Source organism: Pelodiscus sinensis, chromosome 26 (genome assembly GCF_052426305.1).
Source record: "Pelodiscus sinensis isolate ZL-2025 chromosome 26, ASM5242630v1, whole genome shotgun sequence".
In the NCBI taxonomy this organism is placed as follows: domain Eukaryota; kingdom Metazoa; phylum Chordata; order Testudines; family Trionychidae; genus Pelodiscus; species Pelodiscus sinensis.
The window spans coordinates 7,975,078-7,999,037 of NC_143077.1; the positions used below are offsets into that span (position 1 = coordinate 7,975,078).

Sequence of the window (23,960 nt, forward strand, 5' to 3'; positions counted from 1 at the left end):
CACAGTTAATAGAGTTGTCTTGCAAGGTAACCACCCTGACAGACAGAAAGTAACCCAGAAGTTGGGAGCAGAAGAGATCATTGCCCGCAGATCTGACAAGCTCAAGAACAGACAACAGCTACTGACCCAATGCCTCACTGGTGGGTCAAATAGAACCCAGGAAGTTTTATATTGCAGACGCCGGGGCATCCCTGGCTAATACAGAGAAACATGTCTAGGCAAGATCTACAAAATCCAACTTGGGATGCTCTAGCCAGACTTGAGCAGCCTCTGAGTTCTAGGTGAAGTACTCTTCAGCAATTTACACATTTAGAATATCGCCCTCTCGCTTCTGGCAAGTTGCAAACACAGCAGTCAGCTGGGCAAGGGAGTAATGCACTATGGTTATTAATGAATGGTAACAAAGTGATTGGCAGACATGGAGCATAGGGAAAAGGGAACAAAAGGGTATTTGACTGATTGTAGGCAACATATTTTTCAAGTGGCAGTCGCTTGCTTTAGACACCCCCTCAAAGTTTCTCTCAAGAGAAACTGAGCCAGAAGTAAAGAAGCAGCAGCAAAATAACTTCCCCTTTTATTTGCAAGAAATGTGTGGGTTTTTTTTCCCCCCAATCATTCGTTAATCTTGATCCAAGTAACACTGCAATCAAACAAACATCATTAAAGTTCAGACAGGTTGGGCTGGCCCCAGGTACAGAAAAATTAAGAACAAACTATTTAAACTGGGATCTTGACATTGCAAGAAATTGCGCCCTTTGATCCAACATCTGGACTCAACACAAATGTGTGTCTGAAGTACATTTACACTGAAGAATGAGGAAAACAAAATAAAATTCGGCTGATGGTTCATCTAACAGATGTCTCAGCTCTTAACTTCCACACATGGGTAACTTGTAGCCATAGAATCTCTAATTGTGGAATTATAATGCACAGCCATGCAGAAGAGTTCTTATTGCAAGGTCAAACTCTGATCAGGTTACTTAGGTAACAAATGAGCAATGATATTAATACCCAGGGGTAGGAGGAAAGGGAGTTACAAGATTTTAAACTAATGTTTTTGTTGTACACATTGCTGCATCAGAGGAGGGTCTTCTCTAACATGGGCTGTCGTCTTTTTCCAAGTAAACGATCTTTTCCCTCCCTCTTCCACCTGAATAGAGATTTTTTCACCAATATGCGTAATGCTTCTACCTGCTGCTTGCAGGATTTTTCACTGACTCCCTGTCCCTTGATCAACATTAGATTTTCCTAGATTCCAAATTTATGAAAAGCTTCTCACACTTATCAGTACATAATGAGGGCATGTGTATATACATACTTCTTCTGGTAGGGTGAAACAATTTAGAGGCACGGAGGGTTAATATTTGAAGTGCAGAGCAGGGTTTTTTGGGGGGTGGCCGAAGGGGCGTTTCATGCAGAGGGAGACTGTTGCGCAATAGAAGAATACTAATGCCAATAAGGAAATTTAACTTTTGAGATTAGTGATTGACAGTCATAAGCCTGCATTTTGAGATGACAAATGACTAAGGACAGGAAGCACTCCTACCAAAACTGGTTGGCAAGGAGTCCGAAGAAGGCCCATCGCCTTCTGCAAAATGCAAGTCTTCTCTTTATCAGGCAGGCAATAACTATTCCATCTGCAGCGGTGCTGTCAGACAACTAAAGCACTTCAGTGTAAGTGGGCAGTTCCCACAGCGAAATGGGAGGAAGGAAAAAAACCCTCAGCTAAAGAAAGGTGCTGTTGAGTAATAGCTGGACTGAGTTTAATGCTTTCTCCTTCCGTCACAGGAAGCCAGAGCGCCAGTGTAAAGACGCAGTACTGATGTCTGCAGCAAAAGAATCTCAAAGTGTTACTGCTGCAAATAGGCTGAGAATTCCCTGCAGGGAGGACCTCTCCAGGACAAAAGGGAAGTACCAGGCTTCAAGTGCCTAAGGGAGGAGAGGGTTCAAGGGATACCTACCTCAAGAGTTTCATGGATGACACCCTGCCCAACGTTTTCAGCGCTACTCAGAACAGCAGCACATTTCTGACAGAAGGATGATCTGTAACTTGACTGAATCCCCTTACATCATCTGAAATGGAGAACTGTGGTGTTACCTACCGCCCTGCGTGGTGGGGGAAAGGCGGGAGCGGACGTGGGATCATGACAGCACACTGGGGGTGCCATCATCTAGGGAGAGGCCAGGCCAGGCTGAGACCACCACGACTATGGAGAGATGAATAGGCACACAGTCAGGCTGTATGGCAGAAGCACAGTCTGTGCTATGGTGCACAATCAAGTGAGGTCAAGAACTATGGTTGGCCTAAGTCAATTGGGCAAAATGCTTATCTATTAGCTAAGTAGAAATAAACAGCGAATCCAACACTTGTGCCTAAGGAAGACATCTGATTGCACAGAAAAATAAAATTAGCAGCAGCCACGACTACATTCAATGGGGGAACACTCCCTCAAATTAAATAGTGTCTTTAATCTTCATCTGGTTCAACACAAGTCAGTAGTGCAGCAATATAAATACAATGTCAGAGTTAAAAGCCTTTTGTCTTTCAGTATCCAAAAAAGGGAAGCCAATGAAACAAGTTTCCAGTTTTAAGTAAACATAAAGAAAGGCGATAAACTAAGCACTCATCCTACAGGGGCAGAGGCATCTGACACCCCAATGAAAAGAGCAAATACGTGCCAAGGGGGGAGGTTTGGCTCAAGAAAGCAGCATGTTAAGAGACAGAAGTAGCAATGGAAAGGGAGAGTCACACACAATCACTGAACCCCATGCTTTCACAGACTGAAAGGAGCATGTAATTCAGAACTCCGCTGCTCAAGAGGATACACTCCATACTGTGACGTGCCTCTGGGAGCCATTGGCAGGTATTTGGGCCTAGAGGGTTTGAACGGCCCCAGTTTCAGTCAGTTAATGAATGTGAAGTGTGCATGCCAGCTGTCTGCCAAAACAATTTGAGAGTAAGAACATACCCCGGGCTACTCAATGACAGCACAACAAAAGGCTACCGAGGTGCCAACTGGAGGGGAATGAAGGTATCCGCCCAGGTTTGTCTTTGACATGTGTAAGTGTTTGAAGAAAGGACAGTGTCACGACATTCTACAGTAGGGTGGGAAGTGCTGATGTTTTAGTGTTACTGAGCACACGTGGACGCGTATAAGAATCTACATGGTGTGCTGCCGAGGGGAACAAGTATCTCAGGGCTTGGAATTAAGCTATTAGTCGCAGATCCCAGAAAGGCAGGCACTCTCCTTCCCATTAGCAAAGGATCCCTAAGGTCTGGAACAAACCGGGGAGGGCTCACTGACAGGATGAGGACATCCAGTCCAGCTGGTCGGCACAGACTCTGGAGATGGGCTGTTCATTCCAGCTAAAGTTTCGGGATCTGATTAGGTGCCACTTCATCTCCATTCCCAGTGAAAAGACTAATAATTTAACATAATTGCAACCCCCTTAGCTGTGAACCGATGCAGCCCCTTTTGTGTGAGCATGGTACTTTAAATGCCCCACACCCCGCATGGTTAGCTGGGGTGAAAACACAAGGTTAATTTTTAGTAGAACTGGGGCTTGATCAGTGGAGGGGGAGGGGAGAGACGGGAAAAACTAAAAAGCTTTTTCTGTGGCTGAAGTAGCACATGAGCTAGGTGCTTTCTCGTTTTTAAAAAGTCAGTTAGTGTGCCATCACTAGTGGAGGCTACAGTGGTGCGATGGGAGCCCTTAAGCACGGCTCTTACATGCACGAGCCAGACCCTCCTTCAGAGAGAAGAAACCTCCAGTGGGGAGTAAACTGAAGGTCCATGGGAATTTCACCTCCATGGCAGTCCTAGTAGGTGGGTCTGTGCATTCACAGCTGCAGGAAGTGGCTCTGTCCTGTTGCATTCCAGAGGCCAGGTAGTCTGCATTTCACAGTTTCCTTTTCCTCCCTTTAATTTCCCTTGAAGTCAGGATTCAAGTACAACCAGTTCTAGTCACATAAAAAGAAACCCACAAAAACAAAAGTCGTTTCCGGGAAATAAGTTAGCAGCTTTCTCCTAACACGATCCAGCTGGTCTCCAAAGGCTCCCTGGAACCGGGGACTGGAGTGGTCCCCGCTTTTGCTCTGTCCCCTACCTAAAAGTGACTTAGAGCTTGGCTATAAGATCTCTTCCCTCTGGTTCTTCGGTTTGGGCAGTGCCTGTCCGTTGCGCAGGGAGCCATTTTGACTACGGAGCAGTTTCCCTTTCTCTCGGTCTGGCCACGTGAAGATGGCTTCGTCGCTGTCCAGTTCAGATTCAGAGTGCATCAGGCTGGTGTTAAGGACCTGAGCTTTCTGTCTGCTGCCTTTAAAAGATGCCAAAGAGAATCCCACATTAGAAACACTCTCAACATTCTCAATGACACACATGTGAGTGAACAGAGAAAGGTCCACCTGCTCCCTCCATGCTGCTATTAGGCATACACCCACAGTCAAGAAATCCACCCAGTTCTCTGGAACTATCACCCAACTCCACCCGGCTTGCAAGATCCCCGCCCCCAAGTTTGTTTTAGGCATCATGACACGATCAGGTCTCACATTCATGTTGAGATGCTCCAGGACACACAACACAGAGAAATTGCTGAGGTTGTTGGGGGGGGGGGAGGGAATGAGAGGTATTTGGGGCTTTCACACCTCCCTGACCTAGGGAAAGGGCACTGCCTACATATAGTTCTATTATGGTAAGAGAGGAAGTAGTAAAGAGTAAGCAAGGATGTACCAGTATTATCACTGCCTACTCTTACTATTTGCCCTTCTCTAGCACTGCTGCTTCTCCTCCAGCCTGCAAGGGAAGGAAGATAAATTAATGGGCTGAAATGAGATGAAATTCACAAGGGTGGAGGAGAGACATGTTTACCAATATTGTCAACAGAAGAAATATTTAGATTTCAGTTTTCAACTTAACAGTGAAATGAAACATTTGCTCTGGAAGAGAGAACGCTCCCACGTGGAACTGAGCAAAGAGACACTCTGCTTAGCAGACAACAGCTAAAGCATCAAGGAGGGAATTTAGTTACCAGTGAAAAGCGAGTGGTTGAGGTATGTGTGCCACAGAGTGATGGTGGAACAATCAGCCCTTTTGCTGATAAGGATCTTTGGTGCTAGTTGCCCACCCCAGTTAAGCCTGGCCATCTGGCATGTTATCGGCAGAGGAAGTCCCCGCTTTCTTCAAGGGTATTCAAACTTGTGCTTTCAGGATACATCGCTCCCAGAGGAATGATCTGATCGGCACAGTCCTGGCAATGCCCTCCACTGCTGTCATTAGGCACTGTTCACTTTGCTGGAACGTCATTAAGGAGGATACTACTATGATGAGCAATTATTTTCAGCTAGCAAACAAGGATTAAGGACTATTTTCCATGCACTGTTAAAACAACCTCTCCCCTTTCATACAAACAGGAGGTGAAGAGTCTCGTTAATAAGGATTATTTTAAGAGCTGAAATCTCTCTCGCTCTTTGGAGGATGTGTACACATTCTGCCCAGGCTTTGCATCCTCGTTCCCTACCCTCGGCCATTTCCCCAGCAGCAATGATTGGGTGCCAGTGTTCTGCAGGTACAAACACATCATTTCTAGATCCCCCGCAGAACAAATGCAGTCACCTCGGGTAGAGGTGAACCACCCCAGCAGAATGCACCAAGTGGGAGGGGAGGGAGGGAATACTGGCTCAGGACATAGGGACAAACTCTGACCTGGTGGGAAAGGCAATGGATTCTGTGTGCACAAAGAACACGCACAACCTGGGTTTTTAAAAAGTCTTGATTCCAAGGAAGACGTCAGCCTTCCTAGCCAGCATGGCAGGCTTTCAAACCCAGTGTCTCAAGGCCTCAATATGTTTCCAAATTCTTAGCTTAGGTTGCTGCCCTCCCATACATCCCAGTTCATACTCACACCAGAGTCATGAGAACCTCTCAGCACACAGTCCCACTGCCTACTTGTCCTAGGGCAGCAACCAGAGGGAACAATTCACTTTGACACAGACTCTTGGGATATTTTTAAATGGAAATTTGAGGCTGGAGGATTGGGGGGGGGAGGGGAAAACCAGAGTCTCTCATGAGTGGAGCAGACCAGGCCATGCAGGTGCCTGGTTCCCACTGCCTTTATAGAAATCAGACACTGCTTACTGTTGTTCATTTGTCAGTCCAAATCCAATATGCTGCTCCATTTCTCAGCAGCAAAAAAACTATGCTACTCTGGGATCCAGCTGAGAGGTTTAATAAGGACAATGAATTTTTAGATGCTAGAGAGGAGTAAATACATTCAAAAGAAAATTGAGCCCAAACTCTTTATATAAATAACTTTTGATTATGCTTTTGCTCCTCTCTTCACTGCTTGGATCTGGTTGGGGTCAGAACCAGAGGTGGCTGTTCATGTGCTTTTTTTGTAATGTGACAAAAGCTGGAAAGACCAGGACAGGGCTATTTCCTAGGAAGTTTCCAGCCTTTCTTCTAGAACAAGGAGGGTGATAAGCTTTGACCATGTGGCTCTTTAGATCTGAAGCAAACCCCCAGACCTGCTTAGCGTTGCCTTCATCCCTCAGTATTACGCTCGTGTCACACTGCCATATTAAATCCTCGGGAGCAGGACTGTACTGTGTCAGCATTCCAGAAGTGTTAAGTTCTTCTCTCATGTATTACCTGCTTTGAGGTTTGGTTTTAACTCCAGACTCTCTTGATCGGTGGCATCCAAAATCTTGTATTTGCTTTTTCTTTTGGGTTTTCCTTTCCTCCTGGAAAAGGAAGAAAGTTAGGCTGATGTTCCCATTTAGACAAACACAGACAGGAAAAGATTTAAACATAAGAGTTGTGTCTTGTTTCTAATTTTAGTCATATGAGAGGACACTATATTAACAAATTACTTTCGTTGCACAATTTTACATGAATCTAAATCTTGCATCCAAACTCAACCTTGAGTTCCTTTATGCTTCACCTGTACCACTTTGCCCCACCCTCCCCTTATTACACCATTGTTCACAATGCATTTTTTCTAAATCAGCAACAAATGGCAGATACTTTGAGAAATGGGAATAACAGAGGCCTGAATAAGTGACTAGGGATGTTACATTTTGATTCATTTCCATCGACTACTCAATTAGTCGATACGAAGTGGGGCTATCTCGGCTGCACCTCTGCCTTTTAAATGTAATAAGAGCAGCCTGCTCTTACATTTAAAAGGCAGAGGCGCAGTGGGGAACCCGGGGTGAAGTGGGGCCACTTGAGTCCCTGCTTGCCCAGGGTTCCTGCTGCACTTGGGCTCTTGCTACATTTAAAAGGCAGAGGCACAGCAGTCACACTGGCACGAGTGGGGACCGCTTCAAGCCCTGCTCACACCGTTTCCCACGGTGCCTCTGCTTCCCCTGCTATCCCGACCCCATGAAGACGGTGCTGGGGAGAACCAGCTTTTAAGCCGGCTCCCCCAATACTGGCTCCTGTTCCCCCCTTCCCTTGCTGCCTCTGATACAGAGGCAGCAAGGGGGGCAGGGGAGTGACTAGTTGCTTGCATCCCTTTAAGTGATCTGCTTAAACTACTGGTTTGGATCACCTCTGCCTCAGGCAGCAGCTACATGCATTGAAGCTTTAGAGATGAGGATTTAATGGCCCAGGTTGTTACCTCTTACAACAGCAGACCACAGTCCAGGATAAGATTCCAAAGGCAACCACAATGACAAAGGACGCAATGATCACATACAGCACGCTCCATTCTGTGACCAAAAAATCCCAAGAGATACACAGTTTAGAACCTTACACAGTTCATGGCTGGGACTTTAGGTGACCCTTCTATAGAAGGTCAACTCTAACAAAGAGACGCCACATCACTTAATAGCACTAAAGAGACCAGCGTTCTGCTGCCAGCTCTACCACTAATTCCTCTGGCAGACCCGATTCTCCAGACCCTCTCTCTGCTTGTCTCTCTGTCACCCACACCACTAACAAGACATGTCTCACACGATGTATTTAATTATTAACTAGTTAGCCCTCCATGGCAGGGAAGCGTGAGTCTGATTTACTAGTGAATTCTGCTTCTGTGGTATAACTGCATTAACATTAACATTAACATTACACTTTGTGAAATGGAGGCGGAAGCATGGACAGCAACTCCACTTTGCTGTGCAAGCAAGGGAAAAGGACAGAGGTGCTAACTGTATGCGCTGAAAATAGATTCAACTCTTTTGGTCAGGGCTCATTATCTCAGGGCTCTGGAGATCAGCTTCCTACCAATAGTCACTGACCAAGATAGGGATTCTGCTCCTGCTCCCATTAAAAATCAATGAGAGTTTTGCCTTTAACCACGTTGAGCCCCATATCCAGGTAACAGGATATCAACGCTGGCAGACAGCTGCTCTTCAGCATGGCAACGGGCTTCATGCAACATCAGTCCAACTAGGCAGCCCTTGGCTGCTTCCACGCAGCTCTCTTCAAGAAAGCAGTAACCCCCGCACCCCAGATTGCACATACCACAGTTACTCTCGCCATCTCCCATCTGCACTTTGATGAAGTTCTCCATCCAGAAAGGGTCACAGATGCAGCGCTTGGTGAATGAGTCGCAGCGCCCGTGCTCGGAGCAATTCAGCTGGCAGGCTGGGGACAGGAAGCAGGAAGATGAACTGAGTGGCTGAGAATGAGATTAGACTGAGACTTAAGCCACAGAATGCATGAGTTACAACAGCAGCCGTGCAAAAATTAGGGAGGTCTGTGTAGGTTTATCAGTTTATCAGACTGGGTTTATCAGTTAATCTTGTCGACTACATGCATTCACGCCTCCTTGGGTGGGTGGAGGGTGGGGAGCTGGCTTAAAAGCTGGCTCCTCACGAGCACCAGATTCGCCTGTTCCCAACCCCCATGCTGCTGCCTGATAGCGAGGCAGCAGTATGGAGGGTGACAGGCAGGAGCTGATACGTGCACGGACCAGCTTTTAAGTGGCTCTCTGCGTGTGCCAGCTCCGCAGACCCGCCTGCCCCCCTCTTGCTGACTCCTACAGAAGCAGACAGCGGGGGGAGGGGGTGACAGGCAGAAGCTGGCTTAAAAGCTGGTTCCCCACAGCACCGGCTCGGAGGTGCCACCTACCCCCCTTTCATTGCTGCCTCTATCAGAGACAGCAGCAGAGGGAAGGAGGACAGGGGAGGCTGCTGCGAAGCAGCTTCTGTCTGCAGTAAGCCCAGGCAGAGGCTGCTCTGTGGTAGTAGCCCCTGCCCACAAGGGTCTGAGCTCCCCACGGACAGAAGCTGCTCCAGCATCGCATGGGACAGCCTCTGTCTGCAGCAAGAGGCTGCTTAATATATCAGTCCACAGGGGATGCCATGAAGGGGTCTGAGCTCTCTGTGGACAGGGACTGCTGGCATCCCGTGCTGCTGATTCTCTATCTGATTTTTAAACTGGCTCCCTTCGTGGACCAGCTCCCGCTTGCCACTCCATGATACTGCTCCTGTTACAGAGGCAGCAGTGCAGGGTGCTTCCCGGGAGTGGGTCTGGGAGTGCACTGGCTGCCACCCTACCCCTGGGGACTATTGAAAAGTTGTGTAACCACTAAAATTTCATGCGGTCACATGACTATTCAATTACATGCTATCTAACATCCCTAGTAAAAATCGGGGCAGCCTGTGGGCAAACTGGCCCCCTGCTTTTTCCCATTCCTGATTACACAAGGGAAGAGGAGACAAGAGCGGAGCCAGGAATTCAGGGTTCCAGTGCCTATTTTTACACCAAACTCAAAAGATGAGGGGGTTATAAGGCAAGTCACTGTGGGGACAATATTTTGGTATTTCTTGCAGGGGTTGTGGGATTAACTAAGTACAAGCATTGTATATCATTAGGGCAGAATGATTCAGAACTTGCATAGTACCAAAGAAAAAAAAACAGAAACTATAATAAAGTGGATGCTTCTGAACTGCCCAATCCCACAGGCATCAACCTGGAACCCGTTCACTCAGTTAGTATGTTTTTCCTGTTCTCACTGGCCTGTGAAACTGACCTGATTTCTCATTTCTGGTTTTCATTTCTTAAGAAAACGGAGCTAAATTTCTCTCCAGATCACAAAGCTAGAGTTGCAAATAGATCAGCTGTGTGTGAGTGGCTCCAGACCCACTGAGAAAGTTAAGGATAATTAACCTTCTCTGTAGGAGGCTTTAGCTGAGATAGATGCTAAGCATGTCTTCTTTTTCAAGCATATTAAGCAGAGAGCAAAGCTATGCTGTCGTGCTCCAACACACTCGGATCCACAGGGCAAACGGGAAGCGGCAGGTTCCTAGCACAGCTTACCAGTGTCTTTGATACGTATAGTAGGAATGGGGATGCACATGGGATGATTCCCTCTTGGCCCACGCTACGGACTGAACAAGGCAGCTCCAGACCGAAAAGCACAAGTGTCTACAAACTTCAGCTAAGCAGTCAGACTCTCAAGCTGAGAACTGACATAACTCTGTGGATCAGGCGTCGGCGGTGGTGGGGGACACACAATGCTCACTGCGGACTTTGATTTACTATTGGCACAAGACCTAGAATCCTTTCTTGAGAGCGGGATGGGGAGGGGGTAACAGCCCAGTGTGGGGAACAGAAGTTAGCTCCTTCCACCATTACTCCTACTTACTGACTGTATTAATTTCTAGTGCTCGGAAGATGAGGAAGTCAGACTGCTGTTTCCGGAGTTCACTTTTGAGCGTCCATGCCACATCGTGCCCTTTGAAGATCTGATGGAGAGGCTGGTTCTGCACAAAGAACACCATCTTTGTGCTGCAAATCAGACATGAGAAAATGTTACCGAGAGAATCTGGCCAGAATTACATGTCAGCTGGTCATCACTATATTCCAGAAAAGAGAGTAAACAGACTCTTCCTGGCTCACAGAACACAGACCAAGACCATGCAGCTCTTGCACGAAAGAAGCTCTCATTTTACCTCAAATTGAATATGACAGACAGCCATGGAGACAAACACATGTTCTGAGTTATGTTTTGAGTTATCTGTTACAACAGAACTGCACCTTTTTAGAGTTCTTTTCACTCCATCCGTTTACTTAATTATGTTTTACTTGTAACAGGCAAATACATATTGTTTCGAAGAAATGCCTCACTCCCCTGCTCAGAGGAAGAATTGTGGCAACTAGGTTCAAGACATTATTGGAAAAAATATCGTTAGGACTAAAAGCATCGGTTCATCCATTTCTTGGCTCATCTAATTTTTTTTACGTTTGCCAAAGACAATGAATTGCTCTGCTTTTAACATCGTCATAGGTAGAGTGGACATGCAGGAATCAAGAAAAGGCTGGAAATCAGGAAAGCACAAGGTCTAATCCTGTATTTGCAACTGACTTGTGTGAGACCATGGGTATGTCTCACTATCTTTGTTTCCTCTGATCTTTGAGAGGTGTTTGTAAAGAATAAACATTTTTACTGAACACAGACCAGGACAAAGCTCTATAGACTGCTAATGCTTTCCAGGTGGGCCTATAGTTCTCTGGGGGTGCTTATCTACATGCACTGTCATGTTCTTTAAATCATTCCAGTTCAACAGCTCTCAAACGGCGAGTCGGGCCCCAAAGTGGATGGTACCCAGAGTTGTCTTAGACTCAGAGATCATGCTTCAGCCCCAGACCGCAGCAACACCCAGGGCTGAAGTTGAAACTGGAGCTGTGCCTAACTGGCCCTTGCCCAAGCTGCCAATGAGCGTCAGAGAATTCACCCTGTTCTCAATGTATCCAGCCCAACTGTTTACATTTCACCAAAGCATCTCCTTAGAACACATCAGAGAACATAGGAACTGCCATACTGGGTCAGATCAAAAGTCCATCTATCCCAGTATCCTGTCTTCCAACAGTGTCCAATGTTAGGTGCCTCCAGAGGGAATGAACAGAACAGGGAATCATCAAGTGATCCCACCCCTGTTAGGCCCATTCCCAGTTTCTGACAAACAGAGGCTAGGGACATCATCCCTGCCCATCATGGACCAATCCTCCATGAATTTATCTAGCTCTTTTTTGAAGTCTGCTAAAGTCCTGGTCTTCATAACATCCTCTGCCAAGAAGTTCCACAGATTGACTGTGCACTGTGTGAAGAAATACTTCCTTTTGTTTTAAACCTGCTACTTTTTAACCTCTCTTCATATGGCAGCTGTTCCAAACCCCTAATAATTTTTGTTGCCCTTTTCTTAACTTTTTCCAATGCGAAGATATCTTTTCTGAGATGAGGCGAGTACATCTGTAGAAATTCTTCCTAACCTTCAAAAACATCAAGTTACTTTCCCATCTGACCTTGTAATAGACTGCCCCACTGATCTGTAGAATCAAGGACCAAACACAGCAGCAAGCAGGACCTGGCTTTTGGAACAGGAATACCTATCTGACCACTCACATTCACAAATCCAAGTCACTCAAGAGCACACACTTTAAGCAGCATCTCAGCATGCCGTTATCACCCATTCTGATTTCCACTGGAGAGTGAATGTTTCTTGAGTTCACCCTTGTGCAGCTCACTCCATGGCTCCTACCTCTGCTCTGTGTATGGCTGAATCTTTTGAACAGTAATGTCCGAATCCAGGACTCCCAGTAGAACGCCTATCTGACGGATTAACATGCCTTTCTGCCGTTCTGTCAGCTGGCTGACGTTAACATCCAGTATCATCTCCACAAGATTGTTTTTCCTTGGATCTATGGAGAACACAGAACAAGATCATGCAGATCCTTAAGGGCTTTCACATGACAGTGTGGGTGAAAAATCTTAATTGTTAATATCCCCCAGCAAACTTTTATTTGGAGACAAAGTGGAACATCTAATAATGAAGGGATAACAAAGATGACATGGCCTTAATACATAATGGAAAATAGTAAGGCTCTATGCACTGGGGCTCTCCACATGGAGAATGGGCCAACACCTTCAAAGGCTGTAGAAAAACCTAATTGTTGTCTCCTGCCCGCCCCCACACACAGTTTCTCACATGTGTACTATTCTTAGCCGACTCAAAAGTTCACTACAATAGGAAATCCCATATTCAGAACTATGAGCAAAGAAGACCAGTTAATTTTCCATCAGATGTCTAGTACATTACAGAAGACAGTTCACTACAACTCCTCGGCTCACCTGTGTGGTATTTTCAAAAGGCAAGGCCACACTGGGTCAGACCAAAGGTCCATTTAGCTCATAGAATCATAGAACTGGAAAGGACCTCAAGAGGTCATCAAGTCCAGTCCCCTGCCCTCACGGCAGGACCAAGAACTGTGTAGATCAACCCTGACAGGTGTTTGTCTAACCCGCTCTTAAATATCTCCAGTGACAGAGATTCCACAATTCCCCTGGGCAATTTATTCCAGTGTTTAACCACCCTGACAATGAGGAAGTTTTTCCTAATGTCCAACCTAAACCTCCCTTGCTGCAATTTAAGTCCATTGCCTCTTGTCCTATCCTCAGAGGCTAAGAAGAACAATTTTTCTCCCTCCTCCTTGTAACATCCTTTTAGGTAACTGAAAACCGCTATCACGTCCCCTCTCAGTCTTCTCTTTTTTAAACTAAACAAGCCCAATTCCTTCAGTCTTCGCTCACAGTTCATGTTTTCTAGACCTTTAATCATTTTTGTTGTTCTTCCCTGGACCTTCTCCAATTTTTCCACATCTTTCTTGAAATGTGGTGCCCAGAACTGGACAAAATACTCCAATTGAGGCCTAATTAGCACAGAGTAGAGTGGAAGCATGACTTCTAATGTCTTGCTCACAACACTCCTGTTAATGCATCCCAGAATCACGTCTGCTTTTTGTGCAACAATGTCATACCGTTGACTCATTTTTAACTTGTCGTCCACTATGACCCCTAAATCCGTTTCCGCAGTACTTCTTCCTAGACAATCGGTTCCCATTCTGTATGTGTGAAACTGATTGTTCCTTCCTAAGTGGAGTACTTTGCATTTGTCCTTATTCAACTTCATCCTGTTTACCTCAGACCATTTCTCTAGTTTGTGCAGATCATTTTGAATTTTGACCCAATTCTCCAAAGCACTTGCAACCCCTCCCAGCTTGGTATCATCTGCAAACTTAATAAGCGTACTGTCTATGCCATCATTTAAATCATTGATGAAGATATTGAACAGTGCTAGTCCCAAAACAAACTCCTGCAGAACCCCACTTGTTAAATCCTTCCAGCATGATCGTGAACTGTTAATAACTACTCTCTGGGAACGACTGTCCAGCTAGTTATGCACCCACCTTATAGCAGTCCCATCTAGGTTACATTTCACTAGTTTATTGATAAGAAGGTCATGAGAAACCATGTCAAATACCTTACTAAAGTCTAGGTATACCACATCCACCACTTCCCCCTTATCCACAAGACTTGATATCCTATCAGATTGGTTTGACATGATTTGTTCTTTACAAATCCATGCTGGCTGTTACCTATCACCTTATTTATTATCTTTCAGATGTCTACAGATGGATTCCTTAATTACTTGCTCCATTATCTTCCCTGACAGAAGTTAAACTGAATGGTCTGTACTTTCCTGGGTTGTTTTTATTTCCCTTTTTACAGATAGACACTGTATTTGCCCTTTTCCAGTCTTCTGGAGTCTCTCCCGACTTCCATGATTTTCAAAGATAATAGCTAAAAGCTCAGATACCTCCTATATCTGCTCCTTGAGCATTCTATGATGCATTTCTCTGGTGACTTGCAGACATCTAATTTTTCGAAGTAATTGTTAACTAGTTCTTTTATTTTCACTTCTAAACCTACCGCATTTCCACTAGCATTCTCTATGTTAGGCATCTCATCACCATCCACCTTCTTGATGAAAACCAAAACAAAGAAGTCATTAAGAACCTCTGCCATTTCCAAGTTTGCTATTATTGTTTCTCCCTCTTCACTGAGCAATGAGCCTACCCTGTCCTCTTGCTCCTAATATACTTGTAGAACATCTTCTTGTTACCCTTTATGCCTCTAGTTAGATTTAGCTGGTTTTGTGCCTTTGACTTTCTAATCTTGCCCCTACATACCTGTGTTGTTTGCTTATATTCATCCTTTGTAATTTAACCTAGTTTCCATTTTTTATACAACTCATTTATTATTTTTAGATCATATAAGATCTCCCGGTTGAGCCAAGGTTGTCTCCTGCCATACTTTCTATCTTTCCTACATAGTGGAATAATTAGTTCAGTATCCTATCTTCTGACAGTGGCCGACCTGGTGCCCAGGAGGGAATGAACAGAACAGGCAATAAAGTGATCCATCCCCTGTCGCCCAGTCCCAAGTTCCAACAAAAAGAGGCTATGGGCACCATCCCTGTCCATCCTGGATAACAGCCATTGATGGACCTATACTCCAAGAATTTATGGCATCTGTATAACCTGCACTGCTATTTCACCTTTCATCTGAGCCCCTCAAAGCACTAAGATATTATCTAATTCCCAAAAGTTACACTTATTCTATCTGACACACTAGAGAGACTGCATTGAAATAGCGTGTCCAGAGGCTAATGTTCATCAGGCATAATGATCCACATCATTTAATCAGCTCCCTCTAAATTTATATTCTAACTTTGTCAGCTCTTAATGGATTTTGGTTCATTCCAAATACAGAGACACAATTTGCTGCAGCTGATTCTGTCATTTCAGAGCATACATCAAGGTACAGAGTTCCTAAACAAGATCTGCAATAAGAATCCTTTGTTGTTACTAAGATCCTGGGTATTCAAACCTGCTTTTGTCATTGCCAGGAAAGGAGCATTCATGGCAGGATACTCCAATTTAGAAAGGATCTCCATGGTGCAAAAAACAACAGGACTCACCAGCTTTGACTTCCACTGTGGTCCTCTCTGCATCACTCTCTCCTTTGGCATCCATCACTTTCAGATGAAACGTATACGTCCCTTCCACCAGGTTGGAGAGGAAAAGCACAGGGTGGTGGTCTGAATTATTTAACACCTCCTGGGAATGTGAACAAAACACACATTAGGAAACACACAAGGCCGCTACAGATTTGACCCCTATACAGCATACTGGGATGCATCGCTCCATGTAGCAATCAGTGTGCAGGAACCAATGTTATACACTTCCAGGAGCTACTTGCCAAAGAGTCTAGCAAAACCTCCCTACATCCTCCCTACTCACGCAATACTGAATATTCCCTTTACAGAGACCATATTTGCAGCACTCACCCCCGCCGCTGGACTCCCCTCATCCCGAGTCCACAGGTAGCTGACAATTCCCTTATCATCCCAGGATTTGGATCCATCCAGGGCTGCTGTGTTTGTAGGCAGGGTGATGACCACATTCCCAGCAATCTTCGCTATTGGTGGCTTGTTTATCTCTAAATAAACAGAAAGAAAATGGGGAAGAGACTTTGCTAGACCTTAAATGGAAAGTATAGCGCCCGGTGCTGTGCTGTAACCTAGGCACCTGTAACTTGCAGGGTCTGATTGGACCTAGGTACTCCAGGCATGTCTGAACCTCTGCCCCAGTACGGTGCTGGGAGGGGACACTGGAGTTCCTGACCAGACTCATACTAAGGATCCATGGCAATTTTTGTAAGAATAACTGTTAATGGCAAAGTCCTGGCTGAATTCTGAACCAGTGAATTCCCTCAAGTAGCAGCAAGAGAAACTGATCATACTGACATACAGGAATAGGAATTACCAGACTGGATCTAGTCCAGTATTCTGTCTGTGTCAGGTGCTACCACCAGATGAGCGAGAGGAAGGTGCTGAAAAACTCACAGTTGACAGGTAACAGTCTGCCTCACAAAGGTCTCATCCTAATACAGACTGGCTTAAGCCCAAGCATGAGATTTCATAACCTTTGAAACCTCTCATTATAGCATTAACTATTATCACGGGATATTCTTGTTATGTGTATAAAGCCCTCTATGACTCTTGCTAAGGTTTTAGCCTCAATGACATCTGAAGACAATGAAATCCAGAGTCTCGTTATACTTTGTGTGAAAAAAACATTATCAGGCTTGAATTCAACACCATTTCATTTCAGTTAAAGTCCTCTTGTTCTTGTATTAAGAGACTAGGAAAACAAAAGTTACTGATCTCCCTTTCTCTAGGCCATTTGTTATTTTATATGCTTGTATTATGCCCTCTTCTAGTCCTTTCTAAACACTCTCAAATTTTGCAATTGCTCTTCAAATGAGAGTTTTTCAAGGCCGCCAGCCTTTTTTCTTCTTATGATTACTTTTATTTATTTGTATTATTGTGCTTAAGAGCCTCAGTCATGAACCATGATCCCACTGTACAGATGCCGTAGAAACAGAATTAAAGAAGTTGTGGCGCTTCTCTGAACCCCCTCCAACTCCAGTGTTCTTTCTGACACAGGGTAGTTTACCCCATGCCAACTACTGCTGTGTATAAGGACATTAGAACATTTCACATATTATTTTCCATCCTGTTCCCTAGGCACTTTGATTTTTTTTGAGCACAGCTTTTCAGTGAGCAGAGATCTTCACTGATTGCCCTCAGTGATTGCATAGTCAGTCTTCTGATGTTACTGTTCACTTCCAAGCACAACTGGACATACCTTCTTTGACAATGACATTAACTGAGCTCTGGCTTTGCAAGTTCCTTTCATCTTTGACAGTCAGTGTGAATTCATATGTTCCATCCTGAAGCCCAGTTACGGTAGCAATGCTGCTGTTGGCATTCTCTAGTTTTACACCATCTGGTCCCCTAGGCAAAACAAAAGCGCATTAGACTGTATTCTTTAAACAAGATTGGTCTAACACCAATGAAGAGGAGATATAAACTAACAACAATTAGAGATGTAAAAAAAACCAGTTAATAATGTCACTGTGTAACCATTAAAAATCATAATAGTTACATGCTGAGGGCTCTGCAGTATAAATCTTATACTGCAGAGCCCGTAGCGCAGCTGGCTCCCCAGGAGTGGGGCCAGTAGCCAGTGCATGTCAGGAACTGGTTTATGCCGGCTCCACTTCTGGGGAGCCAGCTGCTGCCCCATGCTGTAGGCTCTGTATCAGAGTCCACAGCACAGGGTGGCAGCTGGATTCGAGCACGTACCGGCTCCCGACTCTGCTCCCAGGGAGCTGGCTGCCACTCCAGACTGCTGGCTTTGTATCAGAGCAGTCAGCTCCTCGGGAGTGGGGCAGGGAGCTGGCGTGTAACTGTAATGGAAACCAATAAGCTTATTGGTTATGCTTATGCTTATTGGTTAACCATTTAAATAGCTACACTCTTACATCCCTATTAACAATAAGCATAGTTACCAGGTAATATCCCTGTACCTCAGCAGGAGATAAGATACTGGAGTGTATAAAGAAAAATTTATTTCTTCCAAACTCAGGCAATAAGATAGTAAAATGGGTAAATCCCACATACATTATACTCTGCACGATCTCAGGGGGTCTAGGGGAAATTAAACGTGCCAACATTCCCCAGGCCAAAAGTGCTTTGTTAGCATTTACTGAATGCAAATGACTGTTAGAAAAAATAGCTTTATGGTAATTGCACAACGAGCAAACAGTGAAAATATTATAGCAATTACAGCTCCTTTTACAGCAGAAACTTTGCACACAGCTTGCATTTTTGGGCTAACACAAAACCAACAGTTACATGTAGAAGTTATCTATAGGCTTTGCTCTAAACTTCACAAAGTAGTCAGAGCTTTCTAGGAGAAGACTGACAAGGACCAAAATTAATAGGGCTGCAGGAGAAGAAATGCTATTTGTGGTCAAGAAGGTGGTGCAAGACGACCCCATTTAAAATAAAAAAGGAGTGTCCATTAGCCCAAATTCTCATTTACACTGTTAGTGTTAAGGGGCTTTTTAAAGTGGGTGAGGTCTTTTAACACTATCAGAAATGCAGTGTAAATGAGAATCAGGCCTAAAGAGTTTAATGCTAAGCTAAGATATTCCTAATGCTTAAACAAACTTAGGGTTAGGGTCAAGCTTTGCTGGAACCCTTTGGTTCATATGTTACTTATGCTTAGGGCTCCAGCAAGGCGTACACTGGGGCTCTTCAATCAACAACCTAATCACAGTCCCATTGTAGTTACTGGAAAAACTCCCATTGAATTCAATGGAACCAAGATTTTAACCCCGGTATATTTTAAAACTCAAGTTTAAAGCTACCGATGCTCCCAAGTTTGATACAGACCTTGTTTTTTCCCAGAGGAAAGAAACTATCTTCTGGTCGTCTGAGCTCTTGCTGCCATCTAGAGTGGTGCTGTCAACAGGGAGGGTCAGTTCTTTATCTGGACCAGCATCTGCTTTGGGGGGCTTATTGTTCTCTAGCAAAGGATTGCAGATAAAAAAACAAGAGGAAATGCAATCAAACACGCTGATTGTTCTGTGAGGCAAAGTTTGGGCTTGTTTACTCATAGATACTTAGTTCAGTAGAAGCCTTAGACAGATATTACCCCTATCCCACGCTTAGAGAAAGTGAAGCACAGAGGGTTGGTGAAGTGACAGTCAAATTAGAAGTGTTTTGGTAGAGTTGGGAGTTAGCGACAGCAATCTTGCCAGCTGTGCCTGGCAACAGCCCAGTTTAATAATAATGAGAACTTACCAGGCTGCACTATTACAGTGACTTCAGCGGTGGACTGGTGACCTGCTGAATCAGTCACCGTTAGCTGGTAGGTGTAATCACCTTCTTGCATTGCAGAGAGCTGTAAGATTGGTGTCCTCACACCCTTTGAGAAAACAAGTTAGAGCATTAGGATAACTCTTGACACTGGAGGGGTCAGAGATATGAAGGGCCAGAACCAGTACTGGGCAGAAAATGGCTGCTTATTATCACTGATCACATAGATGGGGCCCACAAGTATGCATAGCATCAAACCAATAAGTAATGTACAACTCAACTTGTAAATGAAGATAATATCCACACCTTGGAGCATGATGGGAGAGTAGTGAAGTGAGATACCAAGAGGAAATGGGGAAGACTTGAATAAGGCTAAATGAGGCTGTTAGTGCAGCCATCAAATCTGATACCATCTTAAAATGTATTTAGGTTTAAACATACACTGATATTTAATCAACACACAGACTTGCATGGATTATAAGAGATGTTTCTGCATACAAACTAGACCTTAAAGTGGCTACATCACAGAACAATGGATAAGCACTATGTAGGATGTTAGGGGGAAGTCTCCACCTACTTGCATCTCCATCACCTTTCCTTTGCTACTGGGACTGAGTAACCATTCGTAGCTGACAATGCTATGATCATCAGTGCTCTGGTTCCCATACAAGGTGATCGAGTTTTGGGGAAGCGTTATCACTTGGTTTGGACCTGCATTCGCCACTGGAGGATAATCCACAGCTTTATTCACAGTCAAGCTTGCAGTGGTAGAGTTGCTGGCACCATCTGAATCCACTACCGTTAGGCTAAAGAACAAAGATTAAAAATGGAGAGGTTAGGGTGATAAGCAAAGAGCTCAAATGCAAAGGGACAAAAGAGTCTGGATTTAACTTAGGAGTTAGAAATCTAGAGCTACTTTGCTATGGGATAGAAGCCTTTGCTCTGCAGAGTAGTGGAGCCAAACACAGTTTAAGTCAACTGTGCAGTTGCAAAATAAGCTTCACAAAAACATGTAATGATAAGGGCAGAGCACAATGTTCCACAACCAAATCCGTCCCCCTCCTAATATCCATCACCTAGTTACAAATGCAGAGAAATTTCACAAAACAAGATTTTTCCAATACCCTGTTAAAAGTCACACCCTTTGTACTGGAAATGCAGGGCTTGTCAGTTTTAAAAGCACATGTTTATTTCAGCTATCTATCATTACTGTGGTAATGATGTTCGTAAGCAGAAAAAAGGCACAAAGTAAGACAGTCTTCTACTAAAACTTGAGCCCCAGTTTCTACTCGGTAACCTATCACACTGCTGTATATAAAAGGTATTCTGTTCATGCGGGTACTGAGTTATATTGTGTGTCATACTATTAATTAGACCCATTGCTGTGTTTAGCATTGACTCCACAGCAAATTAAAAATCAAAGGAAATATATACCTTCCTTGTCTCAAGCTGATGGCAAAATAAATCAATCACTACATAACTATCCACCGATTTGTACAAATACATAAGTCTAAAAACATGTTCATTGTTAATTAACACATTATATTCAGAGTAGAATATTTAAGTAATTTAAGTATTTTCTCCTGAATGTAGGATAAACTATTTTTGGAACTTCAAAAGACATTTTAGTAGTTCTCTTGTATGAAACTCTCCTTTTTCTGCTAGTCTTCTACTGATGCTACACATTTAAAAAGTCAGTCAGGTATTTTTTAATCTTTACTCAAGTGACATAGTATACACCTCTATTAGCAACTGATCAGAAAGCTCCTGTATCACAAGAGGGCAAACCACAACATAGGATATAATTAACTAAAGAAATTCATAAGAAACCTGGACTAATTAAGTGCTTTATGCAAAACTTACCTGAATGTGTAATTCCCAGGTACCAAGTTGGTCAGTTTTAATATGGCAGTATCAGTGGATACCTTCTCCTCCCGTAGTGGTCCCTTCAATTCTTCCCAGTGGAAACTGACAATTCTATCATCATCAGTGCTTTCTAATCCAATAAAAAACATGTCACAGGAGTCTGGTTTCATGAGGCCACATTTCAAATAAAGAGTTTTGGTTCTTTATACACAAGTTTGGAGAGTGAAGGTTCTTTTCCCAATCCCTAGCTACAGATCTTTCTCAATTATATTGGTTTGGTCAAATTGTGTATGCTGTACCCTGTTTTTGCAGGCACACATGTCTTTCCCAGGGAATGATATTGGTTTTGGGCAGGCAATGAGACAAAACTGAACAAGTTTAAAAGGAAAGCTTGGCAGAGTTTAACAACAAAATTGAAGGATCAAATTGAGTCTATTTAAAAGTGGTGGCTCTCTGTGTTAAGTTGCAAACGTATCAGTTAGCCAGTTTAGCACACAAATACACCACTTTTGAATAGACTCTTTTGATTCTTTGTACCTCAGTCAGGCTTCAATTCTTTTGGGTCTTCCTATTTCAGGAACTCACCATGGCAAGAGCTCCCACAAGGGAGACCTTGTGTTTAGGCTGGTGTGTGCCAAATGAGGATAGAAATTGGCAACAGAGCACCAAGCTAACAGGAATCACAGGGAAAACCTAACAAATAATTAGGATGAGTTAACTGAGTTTCCAGCAAAAATAAAGTCAAAGTCTTGTGTGTGGTTATGAATGGGCTCTTTCCACTAAAACGTGGCTCGTCTACTCCATCTTAATATGACAGAGTCTGATCATTGCCTGAGTGGACAGCCAGCCTCAGCTTGCAGGATCACATTTGATAAGGTTACTCACGGCTGCCATCGATGACAGTAGAGGTGGTTGGCAGTGAAATCTCTTGGGACTGTGGTGACACAACAGCCACAGGAGGCTGATTCACACGAGGTTCTGTGACAACAACAGCACCATGACAATGTTGTTTACAGGTAGATCGATGGTACAAACGTAAGACAAAGAACTCTGCAAAACTGTTCAGATTGCCCACCAGGGGCTGCTAAAGTAATATATGCCGCATATTCCTTCTGCTCCTTGCAACTCTATGCCCAATCTACTCAGTTTGCTAACAGAATTGCCTTTATGGTCCACCTCAGAAAGACCAAGAGAAGAGAGGTCCAAAGTACAGCTGTGAAACACAGCCGCTCCCTTAGACTGCTGATAATAACAATAGGTCTGTGATAGGCATGCAATGATTACAGCTCCCAACTCTCTGGGATTGAACACTGCACTATCCAACTAGTTACATACCAACCTGAATGGCTGTGCTTACAGGCGAAGGGTTCTAAAAGAAAGGTGCCGGTGCTCATGCAGGGATTATGACACTGTCTTGTCACTATCAACTCTAGAGCATCAGGCATTCAGAATGTGTTGTTTTGTAACCAGCTGGGCACCTATGATCACTCAGATGAGTTCAGCCACTATGAAAAAGGAGCAATTTAACAACTATGCTAGGCAAGCTACAGGTTTGTTGTTTACATTCAAATGGGCAGGGCTCGCCAAACCACGATGAGCCCCACTCGCCAGTCGCGTGGTTCGGCACGCTGCGCATGCCAGCTTATAATCTACTCGCTACGAGCGAGTAGATTACATTAATTGTTGAGCCCTGCAAATGGGCTATACATTTGCTCAGGTCAAAGGGGACATCTAACAATACTGAAAAGCCTAAACCTCCCCACTTGCAAATTGTTGGGAAGGCAAGAATATTACTTTATCTTACAAAGTTTGAGGAAAGAAGGCGTTTGAAGCTCAAGAAAAGGTTCTCTTGTATAAACAAGGGAGACACTGAATGTTCAATATAATCACAACAATGAGTCAGGAGGTTTGAATCTCTGACCTGCTAAAGCCCAATCTAACATCCCTCCCACTTTTTCTCCCTCTGTAAGCAGACCTTTATCTGGAAATGAAGCCTTAGCTGATGATATCTCGAAGTTTACTGTATACATTAGGGGTTTTCAAACTATGGGTTGTAGCTTGTAAGGGAAAGCCGCTAGCTAGCCGCTAGACACTTTGTTGACCTGCACCTCCACAGGTACAAGCGATCATACTCCTATTGGCTGAGGATCACCGTTCCTGGCCACTGGGAGCTGCAGAAATGTTGTGGACTGCGACACTGCTTCCCGCAGCTCCCATTAGGTGGGAACAGTGATCTTTAGCCAATGGGAGCTGCGATTGCCCATGCCTACAGAGGTGCAGGTAAACAAAGGGTCTCGTGGTCAGCTAGCGGCTTGACTTTACGAGCCACGACCCAGGGTCTGAAAACACTTGTTGTACACAACACAAACCCACTGCAAAAACAAATCCTGGTAAAGCATGCTGCCGTCAGGAATGAGATTTGATTTAAGATGGCTGCAGATGGGGATAATACTTCTTACTAGAAGGGAAAAAACCCACAGCGTTTCAAAGATCGGGCTTCATCCCCCATCCCTGCTGCCCTAGGTTTTTCCCTTGGTGCAACTAGTCTGTTAGAGTGGTGCTTTTCCTAGGAGCA

General features: G+C 44.3%; 1 protein-coding gene across 5 annotated transcripts in view; it reads right to left on the reverse strand.

Moving 5' to 3' along the window:
- Nucleotides 1-561: 561 nt before the first annotated feature.
- The window catches only part of KIAA0319L (KIAA0319 like), a 68,264-nt gene continuing 44,865 nt past the window's right edge, over nucleotides 562-23,960 (reverse strand). For all 5 annotated transcript variants that reach the window (XM_089773485.1, XM_075908828.2, XM_075908829.2 and 2 more), the window contains 14 exons: nucleotides 22,271-22,363; nucleotides 21,383-21,515; nucleotides 20,097-20,325; nucleotides 19,505-19,628; nucleotides 19,094-19,226; nucleotides 17,499-17,647; nucleotides 16,136-16,287; nucleotides 15,767-15,905; nucleotides 12,488-12,647; nucleotides 10,594-10,736; nucleotides 8,466-8,588; nucleotides 7,621-7,711; nucleotides 6,648-6,739; nucleotides 562-4,317 (listed from right to left, as the gene is read on the reverse strand). In XM_089773485.1, coding sequence (XP_089629611.1) covers nucleotides 4,130-4,317; nucleotides 6,648-6,739; nucleotides 7,621-7,711; nucleotides 8,466-8,588; nucleotides 10,594-10,736; nucleotides 12,488-12,647; nucleotides 15,767-15,905; nucleotides 16,136-16,287; nucleotides 17,499-17,647; nucleotides 19,094-19,226; nucleotides 19,505-19,628; nucleotides 20,097-20,325; nucleotides 21,383-21,515; nucleotides 22,271-22,363 — 1,949 coding nt within the window. In that variant the 3' untranslated portion in view covers nucleotides 562-4,129. The remainder of the gene's footprint in view (nucleotides 4,318-6,647; nucleotides 6,740-7,620; nucleotides 7,712-8,465; nucleotides 8,589-10,593; nucleotides 10,737-12,487; nucleotides 12,648-15,766; nucleotides 15,906-16,135; nucleotides 16,288-17,498; nucleotides 17,648-19,093; nucleotides 19,227-19,504; nucleotides 19,629-20,096; nucleotides 20,326-21,382; nucleotides 21,516-22,270; nucleotides 22,364-23,960) is intronic.